Source organism: Chenopodium quinoa, unplaced genomic scaffold (assembly GCF_001683475.1).
Source record: "Chenopodium quinoa cultivar QQ74 unplaced genomic scaffold, ASM168347v1, whole genome shotgun sequence".
Taxonomy (NCBI): domain Eukaryota; kingdom Viridiplantae; phylum Streptophyta; class Magnoliopsida; order Caryophyllales; family Amaranthaceae; genus Chenopodium; species Chenopodium quinoa.
Window position 1 is genome coordinate 1914583 of NW_018742577.1, and position 11827 is coordinate 1926409.

Here is an 11827-nt window from a genome sequence, read left to right on the forward strand (position 1 = left end):
GCTTTTGGGCAGAGGAGTAGGGGTCAGTAGAGCAGAGCAAATTTCAGCAGAGCAGATTTCAGCATTATTATTATTATTATTATTATTATTATTATTATTATTATTATTATTATTATTATTATTATTATTATTATCGCATTATTATTATTATTATTATTATTATAGAAAAATAACAAAAACCAACAAAGTCAATCGATTTACAAGAAATTAGCGGAGAGCCGAGATACAATTTGGGCTCCCACCCCTCTAGCTATAGCGAACCTGATCCTGCTGAAGATGTGAGCAGCTGCACGAGCACCGATATCCAGAGTCCTAGCGAACGCCTGAACCCGCTTCAGCAGCGCAATAACATCCTTCTCTAATTCCCCCAATGAAGAAAAGGAAAAAGGAAGAAAATCATAAGCCCAGCAACGCGCCCCATACTTGTCCCGCTTCACCATTATTATTATTATTATTATTATTATTATTATTATTATTATTATTATTATTATTATTATTACAGCATCATTATTATTAATATTATTATTATTAAATATTAATTATTATTATTATTATTATTATTGAATATTATTATTAAGCAGAGCAGAGCATAGCAAAACCGCTCTAAAGAACAGGGCCTAAATATCAAAACATGAAGATCTCCTTAACCTCTCTCCCCTACACCCAAGTGCTTCATGTATAAATATCGAAATATGAAAGCGTGAAGTTTAAATATTGTCTAGGTCGTTGATCAGAATTCAAAAGTAACCTATTAAAATGCGAGGGAAGTAGTAGTAGATCGATATATATAGAATCTCATTGATGGCAACCGATCTCGATTTCTCTGTTCATCAAAGGAAGCAATTATGCATGGGCCACAACTTACTACCAAGCACCAACCTCTTAATCAATAACCTTAGCATGATGTACTGACATCTACAATGAAGCTTTCAATGCATGTAAAACTGTAAAAATGGTACATTGTTACAATTTTCAAATACTCATTTGGAAAATAGCTAATTTATAAAATTATCTATAACTTAGGCCTTGTTTGTTTGACAACGTAAAATGGAAGAAGTGGAAATTCGTGAGATTTGATAAATTGAGAAATTGTTTGTTTGACACAAAAAAAAAGCAAAAATGAGGGAAGTGGAAATTCATAGGAATTTCAACTTCCCACAAAACAAGGGAACTAAATTACCTAACCCCCCTAGGTCAATTAAAATTCATGGGATTTATAAATTCCCACGTTGCCAACCAAACAAATTTAGGAAATTCTTAGGAATTTCATTAGATAAATAACTTCCCATAAAATACAATTTTCTATGAGAACTTTCCATAAAATACAATTTTCTATGACAATTTAATTTTCATGTCAACCAAACAAGGCCTTAGCTAATTAGTACTCACATTTTATAAGCGTTATTTTGTTATTTTTAATCTACACAAATGTCAGAGAACAGCATATAGTGAAGAGAATAAACAAGTCTTACCAACCACTAATGTCGTCCACTATCAGTTAACCCAGTCATATTAAACTAATGATATAAACAGTTTAACCTTACTTTTTCTCCTATTAAAAGCAGCTAATTAGATCAAGGGGTCCACTTCTTTAATAAAGTGACTCCACCTTCACTATGCACAGTCTTTCACGTAAACATCTTATTAGTAAAATCTCGTTTGATCCGGACTCACAGTAACTTACTTGAAATGATTTTTTATTTTAACTTTCCGGACTTACAATAACTTACTTTAAATGATCCTTTATTATAATTTTTCGGACTTACAATAACTTATTTGAAATGATCTTTTATTTTAACTTTAATGGCCGTAAAAATTAAATTTACAATGATTTATATACAAGGGTTTGTATTTTTTTCATACTAAAAGTACAAGATAACACGAGTATAAGTAATAAGTTATTGTAAGTTCGACTCGACTACCGGATGCGTAGATACTCCGTAAATAGGTACCCTATACAACAAATATTATGCCGACAGTTGGACAAAAGAAGAAGACAAAAGCAAAGCTAAACGCTTCAAAAACCCAACTGAACAAACATTTCCCTGGTTACTACTGTTAATAGCAGTCATATTATCAGGGGAAAAGGAAGAAGAAATGGAGAAAAAAGAGCCCATTTTCAGGAAACTGCTAGTTTTTTCTGCTCTTCCAATCTTCATTCTTCTGCTCTTCTTCATCCATCATCAACAGCCATTATATTCAGGTAAAACTTTATATTATATCATTCTATAAAGTATTGATTTTTGATTATATTGCTCATTTTGGACTGAATATTATGACTATTTGTGTTGTTGTGCAAATGAAGGGTTACAAACTATTGGAAATAGGAAAATTGGGGTTTTTGTTGAAAAAGTAGATTTAAACAAGCTACATTTGCAACTCAGAAAACTTGTTAGAGGTAAGTGTATTAATCACTACTTTCTCTGTTTTCATGTAATTATTCATTTGTTATTATGTTGCATTTGTTTTCATCATTTATCATGTTTTTTGATTTGTTATTGAGAGACTTTCATCATTTCTTGTAAAGCATTGGATTTGATTATGGATTGCTATTTGAGTTCAATCTTTTGAGTGTATGAGTATAAAGTGAGCTCAGTGGTAGAACTTTCACCTCGAAATTCGGAATTTTGGTGCGTTACTCCGTATCATTCTAAATGGTTAGCGTTTCCTTGTGAGTTGGGATCCCCTTATCGGTTTACATGGGTTGTGGACTTGTGGTTGTGCTTTGTGTGACTAGTAAATGTTAATCTCCTAATTTAATATTCCATAAAATGTTTTTGAGAAATCTACTACTCTACTTAGCAATCTACCCAAAATCCCTAAATAATTGTCAAAAGTTATGTCAAAAAGTGTTTACATAAAAAAGGACCACGAGACTTTCATCATTTCATCTAAAGTTGTGAACTTGTGATTTTACCATCCAAATTAGTCAAAAATATGCAAATTACACTTCACAAATTAAACCTTAATTAAGATTTTATGAAAGTTTTAGTAAAACACTATTGCTGCAAATAAAGAAGAATGTTTCATGAAATATCTCAGTTGTGTTCAAAATTAATGATCGTATAGTTGTCGGGGAGAGGATTACGGCGAAAAAATAACAAAAAAAAATAGTAGATAATAATATTCTGATTAGAAAAATAGATTGATTCTAGATTTACCAAAGAATGATTATTTCAAGATGCCTAGTTAAAGAGTATCCAATTATTTAAGTGTAATTGGAGTTTTTTAAGCAGCTTTAAACATGTCCATGTTAGTTTTCGTACATAATTCAAGTATTTTTTTGTCCACACGTCTGCTATTATTTTTATTTTCTTCTCTTTGTTGATAGAACACTTGTTGTCAGTTGTCACTTACCGGTTGTATTTTTAGAATTATAATCTCTGAATCAACAATCATTATTGTTTACTGTATATTCCCTTCTAAGCCAAACTTGCATATTATTTGAATATAATACTTGCGAATTATCTATTTGGGTTGCATTGTCGTAAAAGAATGCTTGTGTGCATTCTAATTTGTCGAACTTTATTTGAACTTATCTGAATTAAGATAGGATAACCCTATTATGAACTTATGTGTTTTCCGGTACTTGATTTTAGGGTGAGCAAAACAAAGCCTTAAGTTGTTTTTATATTCCTTATGTTAATATTTCAGCAAACTGTTATATAGAATTTGTTTAGTCAATAACTTATTTGGAGCTGGATTTTAATAACTACTAGTTGATCAACCAGGGAAAGATGTAGCCGAATTTGAAGCCACAGGATTTGCTTATGATGTTGATAACTTTACTGAAGTATGTGTGATAAACAAGCCAATTATATACGACGAACAATCTATGACTGTTTATGTACCCTCTGAAGATGAAAATGAGCTTACCAAAATGATGGTTAGGCCTTATCCTAGAAGGGAAGACCCGTATGCCATGGAACAGGTCACGCCAGTGCAGATCATCCGTGGAAATTACAGCAGTATCAACCCTCCAGCTTGTCAGATTACACATAATGTACCGGGTTTATTCTATTCATTTGCGGGATTTGCAGAGAATCCGTTTCATGCTTTCAACGAGATCATAATCCCATTATTCCTCACCAGCCGCCATTTTGAATCTAAGGTGCAGTTTGTCCTAACAGATTTCAGAGGGCGGTGGTATTGGAAATATACTCAGGTTTTAAAGGAGCTGACCTTGTTTGAGAATATTGGTATGGATGCAACTAAAAGAGTTCACTGTTTTCCTGCTGGTGTTGTTGGGCTCAGGTATTACCCTTATTCATACTTTTTGAATGCACTAAGAAGAAGAGTTTCGAACCTAGAACCTTGCTCTAGACATGGCTAAAACTACGATTACTCAAGGTCTTAATAGACTCCTTTGGTTAGGTACTGGTTACAATAACTACAATTCTTGTTTGAAAATCATGGTTGGAACCCCCAAATTTCGGTTTTAGGCTATGTTACCGGGACTTAGCTTGGGTTCTCCTGTTTAGTCCTGTAGTCCGATTATGCATCCTGTCATTGGACTCCGACCTTTTTGTGTGTAATTTCCGTGTTTTTGGTCCAAATTATAGTGTTAAGTGTTGGCAGTTTGGCACCCATGTGCTAAGTTAAAGTGTCAAGACTCGACATGAGTACTTATGAACCAAGACTTCCAAGGATTATAACCAATACAATTTTATTTATGTAGGTATCATGAGAATCTTGCAGTGAACAGCGACGATGCTCCTTTAGGATATACAATGCAAGATGTCAGACAATTCCTGTGGAATACCTACAATGTGAAGGTAAAAACCAAATTAAATCTCAAAAGGCCAAAAGTTCTGCTTGTTTCTCGACGAGGATCAAGAATATTTCTGAATGAAGATGAGATGGTGAATATGATGGAACAAGAATTAGGGTTTCAAGTTTATAGAGCCATGCCCAATGAAACAAAAAAGTTAGACAAATTTGCCCAAATTGTGAACTCATGTGAAATCATGGTTGGGGCTCATGGAGCCGGCCTCACGAATGCCTTGTTTCTGCCCACGGGTGCAACAATGATCCAGATCGTTCCCTTGGGACTAAACTGGGCTTCCGATCACTACTTTGGTGAGCCTGCCCCTGGCATTGGACTGAAGTACATTAGATACAAGGTTTGGCGCAATGAGACTTCACTCTATGAAAAATATGGTCCAGATCATCCAATTGTATCGGATGCAGCTTCTATTTGGGCTAAAGGGTATATGGCCGTAAAGGAAGCCTATGTCGACGAACAAAATTTTAGAATCAATCTAGATAGGTTCAAGGAGACACTTCTTGAAGCTTTGAGGCTTATGGGAGTGTCGGACTCCTGATTATAGAGTGTGTGCTGCTTTATCTGTAAATGAAGCACTATTGGTTATAGCTTAAACGAATACTTTGGATGGGAACTCGTGTTCTGAGGAGATTTTGGAGGATTGCAGCTTACAGGATTTGTGTAAATAGCGCGATTTTGATGCCTGTATTTCCCTGCCATCAGCTGTAAACTTGAAAATAAGTTTGACAAAAGTTATGAATGATTGAATTTCAAGGGGATGAGCATGGAACTCTATGTTAATGTACTTGTCATGTTAATATATGTGTAAACTCTCTTATTTCTCATGAATAAGCTCTCCCATTTGCCCTTAAAAATAAATGTTTAGAAAAAAAAGGTTATAAAAAACATCATAATCCAAATTACACACCAATTATGTTTAATTCAAATTTCCATTTTTGAGATGCTCCATATTCATCTCATGGTAAAATAGCTACCTATGTTTACAATTTATCCAATATCTTATTGGATCAAATTCAACAAGTCTATTGAATGACTTCAATTTCTCATTGTCCAAAAAGTTCAACTTGTTGTCATATGACTCATATGTGATATGTAGGAGCAAAAAGGTACTCCTATGAAGGTAATACCTCAATTTTAATTTAATGTTGGGACCAATCTTATCTATATCAATTTTGTCTAAAATAGTAGCTCCACATTATTCATAAATCCCCACTAGGGCCACCCAGGGAAATAAAAAGAAATGTATTTTTGCCTTTTTGGTGTATAATTGAGTTAGTAAGTGTTGTGGTGTTGTCAATTTTATTTGTTAGTATTTTGGCCACACTTGTAGAGTTGTAGGCGTGCCCGATCCTCACATATGTGGTAAACTGGTAACTAGTGTCTTTCCACTAGTTATCTAACAAAGATTAACTAGCGTTTGGTTTAGTTGCAAAAGAAAATTCTGCATTCGTTTCAAAATAATTGACAAGTGTGTAAAATTTAACTGTATTGGTTATTCTAGAACGATAGCAATAGAGTGGATAACAAATGTTGATCACCTAGTTAGTGATAGTATGGATATTGTGCCTTGTAAAAATTCTTCTCTATTTTCTATCGTTTCTTCCGACGCATTAGGAATTCTCTTCGTGAGGAGGGTTTTCTAATGTTTTCCTTTTTTTTCTTACTGTTTAGGGTAAAATTACCCTAGCCACGTGGCCCAATGGGCTGGCGACACATGGCACATCGCCATTAGTCAACAGGGCTCCAATCCCCTGTTGACACGTGTCCTTGTTACCCTCCATGGGGAACTTGTCTGCCCTACTATAAATAGTGGGGCAAACCTAGGGGTGGCAATTCGGGTCAGCAGGTCGGGTTCGGGTCAGATTTCGGGTCGATTTCGGGTTATGCTTAGAAACTATTATAAATAGTGTAAAACTTAATATTATTACGAAATATGAAATTTGTGTCAAATCGGGTCGAATTCGGGTTGTTCGGGTTCGGTTCAGGTCGGGTTCGGGTCTCTCTCAGTAACTTCGGGTCGGGTTCGGGTCGGGTTTTCGTGTCGGGTCAGGGTTTGCCAGCCCTAGGCAAACCTCATTAATGGATTCATTCATAAATACAAACACTATTACCGAGCAATATTAATTGCGGAATTCTCCCAATCGGCGAGAAGCATTTTACCTATTCCGTACTCTTTTCCTTCTGTACGTATACTAACTTGATCGTCGGAGGCGAAACTCCTACCAACCGGAGTCTTCGTGATCTTGCAGGTACAGGCATCCGGCAGCTCAGTCTTGGAATCGTAACTCTCCTTCAGGACACATAAAAAACCCCTAAACACTTACCATTGTAAAAAAAAAAAAAAAAAAAAAAAAAAAAAAAAATCATAACAATTTTAAAAACTGACAACAGAAAAGTAGAAATACCTTTTTTTTTTTCTGAAAACAAAAAACAATGTCAACCAAGTCTTTAGATTGTGAGTACGATTATAAGATTATAAGACCATCTCCATTTTTGAGACTCAACTTTGAGTATTGAAGTACAAAATGAGTTGTTTTAAACCTTCAATAATGCTACCCAACCCACTTCTCAATTTAGTAACTCATGTGAAGTCTAATTTCTCAATGGTGAGACTCTCTGATGTTTACTAATGTCACTTTCAATTTATAGCCTACCAAATCCATATTGTAAGTTTTTCAAAAAAAAATTAAATTAAAACTTAAATAAATTACAAAATATATTATAATATTGATAAGAGCCCACACTTTTTGTCAAATATGACTCAAAGTTGAGTATTTAAACTTAGCAATTAAGTTAAGTGTTTTAACTTAACAACTTTCTTTTAAAATTGCTAAGTTTAAATATCAACTTATTGGTATTCTTTATAAAAATACTCTCTCTCTCTCTCTTAAAAAAAAAAAAAAAAAAAACCTTCCTTAACTCTCACCATTGGAGATGCTAGGCAATAGTATCTCGGGCTCCTCAAATTCCAAGTCATCTATTTACAAGCCAGAAATATTACTCACCATTTAAAAAAAAAAAAAATGGCAGCTCCGGCAATGGAGGGTATAGCAGTGACGGCATTGAGATCAGTGATGAGCCGCGTCCGGCAATCGGCGGCGAAAGTTGGGCGTGACCCCGGCGGAGTAAGAGTGGTTGCGGTGTCCAAAACTAAACCAATCTCTTTCATCCGCCAACTCTACGACGCCGGCCACCGTTGCTTCGGTGAAAATTATGTCCAAGAATTCCTTGAAAAAGCTCCCCAGGTTTCTCTCTCTCCTCCTTTTGAACAATTATATTGGGTTTGAGAAATTAATTGGATAAATGTTGTCTTTTTTTTTTTGGGGGTTTGCAGTTGCCGGAGGATATCGAATGGCATTTTATTGGGCATTTGCAGACTAATAAAGTCAAATCTCTGCTGAGTAAGTTCTTTCATTTTGGAAAATTGAGGAAATTACAAGTGTATTTACTTTAATTGTAAATAAATTAAATTCTTAAGAAAGTAAATGCTAATATTTCCTTGAAAAATGGTTGTATTTCTGGAATGATTAGATTAAGTATTAATATTTGTTATTTGAAATGAAAATTATGTATTTGAGTGCTAATTGTGTTCTATTTGATGCTAGCTAATCATCATTTTAGCTCCAATGGTTAGCTAATAGCTTACTATTTAAATGGACCACACGTCCTTAATTTACGTCGATAAATTTCATTTTATTTATTCTAATTTGTTTTATTTTAGCAAGTTTTTTTTCCAAGCAAATTAGCTTGACAAAGCTAACTTTCTTGGCCAAGCTAATTGCTTTTTCTAGCTCCAATGGTTAAGCTAGTAGCTAGGAATTATTTAATATTGTAAGCAAGTCCCTAGCTAAAACCATTGGAGTTGCTCTTACTACTCAGCTTACTAATTATTGGTTCCTTACTTCCTGTCCTTTAATTCTGCAATATTGTGTAAATGAAATTTATGTTCAATCATTAGGATATACTAATCTAATCTGAGGTGGTGATTGGTGAAGGTTGATTTAATCGATGCGATCGAATTTAAGATTTTTTTTTTTTTTTTTTTAAAAAAAAAAAAAAAAAAACTTTTATGGATATGGTAAAATGTTCAAATAATTTACAAGTTTTTCTCAGGTGTTCATATTAGAGTAGGGTAAAGGAAGAATGCAACCTTGTGTACAACTGGTGCATTTGCAAAGCAAATTTGAATGTACCTCTTAATACCAATCTAAAACTCATAAACGAGCCGTTTTAAAGAGGGGTTTTGTCCAATTGACGGGATGATTACAAAATTGACAAAATATGGTCTTTAGCAATGTGCATAATCATAGAATGTTTTGAAATCATCTTAGCTCTACTTTTACTGATCATCTGAAAATCCCAATCTTTTATAATATGTGACTCAAGTCACTCAACCATTTCCCTATTTTTCTATTGCGCAGCTTCAGTGCCACATCTTGATATGGTTGAGGGTGTAGATAGCCAGAAGGTATGATTTGTTTATTTACTGAGATCATAAAATAGCTGTTGTATCATTTGAACTGGTTCTTTTATGTTCATTAAAGATATTTTATATTCAGTTTGCTTTTCTGTGTGAAATCCTTGAACTGACCAAGAACTATCCATGCTAAACAGCTAGCCAATCATCTTGATCGTGCAGTATCAGCTATAGGAAGAAAGCCTCTTAAGGTCTTGGTGCAAGTGAATACCAGTGGTGAAACATGTAAGTATTTGAAATACAACTTCAGAGTTGCAAAGAACTTTCTTTACACCCACTTGTCTAAAAACAGGATATTTTTAGGGGGTGGGCGGGGTGGGGGAATGCGGGCAGGGATTTGGAGCCTTAATATCTTAATTCAATGTTTTAAATATCTTAGTTTGTATAGTCACTTTCATGCTCTATAATCAGATAAGTAACAAGAGGTTAGAAAGGCAGGTGGTACTGTGATACAGTGATACAGTGATAGTGTGCCTATTTAGGTTGAGAAGTAGAGTATAGAATAAATTAGGAACAGAGGTTGCCTTCTGTTCTTAGACTTCTGTCATGCTAAATACTGAGGCTTATTTCCGAACTAGAATCCATTGCTTTCTGGTTCTTACACTTTCTTGATGATGTAGATCCTAACTAATAGTTTGCTTCTGTGGTGTTGTGGTGGCACAGTGCTCTCAAATTTTATATTTGTGTAATTTTTGTGTAAAGAAAATATTCTTTATGGGGATTAGCGGTGAGCTAGGATGTCATATGTCACTTACCATCCATCTTCCTTGGCGAACTCTCTTTTTTTAATCATATTCTGTGCTATCATAAAACGCTCAGTTTAGCACTTTAGCATGGAGTGTTGATGGCATGTTCTTAAGAAGCTTTGAGCAGGTAAGAAAGCAGGTTGTTACAAAAGGATAAGAAATACGAGGACATAGAAGTGATAGAATTATACAAAGTAGATATGTCGGAAGACCCAGTCCAATCTGCCATTGTGCACTTGCTATTGCTAAATGGGAACTTTTCCTTTTGGCCCCTAGGGGAAGAAGGGTTCTGGCTCCATTGAAATATTCCATGTGCATACAAAAAAATTAAAAAATTAAGATATTTCTGGTCAACATTACTTTACATAACTAATTTTGCATTCTAATGAGTTAATTTGTTGAATTGCGTCTAAGTTGAAGGGTAAGATTGCCAAGGCAGTGATGTAGAATGGATTCAATCCTAAGGTACAAATTCAGTTATTAGGATGTGTTCAATGGGAAGCTGCTCACAGCTCTGATTGCTGTTCTCGTACTAATTATTTTTGTCTCATTTACCTTTTACACTGATTTTCTCTTCCATTTTGTTAACAACACCTGTTTCTTCAATTTCTTGCAAAAAAATTGAATTATTTCAAAGTTGCATGTCCTGTGGTAAATTGTTAACTTGTATGGGCATCAATCTCAAGTTATCGTTCGGACATGATCTCCCTGTTGCCATTTGAATTGTACGATTTTCTAGTTGCTAAATCTACTTCTGATAATATGATACATTATACAGTGGAATTGCTCATGGAGGACATATTTATTCTGATATTGCTACAGCAAAAGCTGGAGTTGATCCACCGGCATGTATAGAGCTTGTGAAGCATGTCAAGTTGGGGTGTCCAAATCTTGAGTTTCGTGGCTTAATGACAATAGGAATGCCAGACTACACTTCTACCCCGGAAAATTTCAAGGTGATAATAAACTGTCTTGTTGTTTCTACTTTAACCGCATATTCCATATTAACTTGTGTTTAACTTGTTGTGAAGCATCAAATGTCATATCTTGATACTCAAAACTTCTCTCAACTTGTGTTATATCCTACTTTAATACTATTTTTGCTTGAAAGAGGTTATTGTTTTACTAGTATAATGTCTTGTTTGTGAATTGGTTTTCTTGAGATTGATTGCTCAACAGCTGATCCCTCTAAATGTTGCAGACACTTTCAAATTGTCGAGGTGCAGTTTGCAAAGAACTAGGAATTGCCGAGGAGCAATGTGAACTGTCAATGGGAATGTCTGGCGACTTTGAGCTAGCGGTAAAAAACACCATCTACCATTTTATTCTGTGATGATCTTTGTGAATGAGGGTCTGAAAATGCTTATGTTGTATAAATTTTGCAGATTGAGATGGGTAGTACTAATGTGAGAATTGGGTCTACCATATTTGGCCCGAGGGAGTACCCAAAGAAACAGTGAACGCTATAAAGGCGCATGCTTTTTTTCTATACATGGCTGATCCAATACCACTCGTCTCAACACTCTGGAGTTCCAATGCAGAGTGTACATGGCTGTGGCCTGTGGGTATTCACATTGGCTGTGAAGTCATAATACTTGTGCTACCTGATTGTTTCCAGTCTTGTCACGGTTGTTGTAATTTGTAAGCTGGAATTTATATACCAAAGGCAAACATTGTAATATGTAAGCTAAAATCTATATACCAAAGGCAAACATGAGCTCTCATAATCTGAAAACTATTTTGTAAACTTTTGGCCCACAATTTTACAGAAGGCCATACATACTCCTGCATTGTGGTTAAACTATACATTTCCTACTA

The 11827-nt window shown here is 34.8% G+C and overlaps 2 protein-coding genes across 2 annotated transcripts; both read left to right on the plus strand.

Moving 5' to 3' along the window:
• Nucleotides 1-617: 617 nt before the first annotated feature.
• Nucleotides 618-5614, plus strand: LOC110720923 (EGF domain-specific O-linked N-acetylglucosamine transferase-like). Its single transcript, XM_021900013.1, has 4 exons — nt 618-2203; nt 2306-2398; nt 3732-4254; nt 4679-5614. Exons 1-4 carry the CDS (start codon nt 2098-2100, stop codon nt 5322-5324), a joined length of 1368 nt encoding a protein of 455 aa, XP_021755705.1. The 5' UTR covers nt 618-2097; the 3' UTR covers nt 5325-5614.
• Nucleotides 5615-7585: 1971 nt separating this feature from the next.
• LOC110720924 (pyridoxal phosphate homeostasis protein-like) lies at nt 7586-11827 on the plus strand. The gene is made up of 7 exons (XM_021900014.1): nt 7586-8031; nt 8121-8187; nt 9208-9254; nt 9401-9488; nt 10832-10965; nt 11211-11309; nt 11395-11827. The coding sequence occupies exons 1-7, from the start codon at nt 7810-7812 to the stop codon at nt 11467-11469; spliced, it is 732 nt and encodes a 243-aa protein (XP_021755706.1). The 5' UTR covers nt 7586-7809; the 3' UTR covers nt 11470-11827.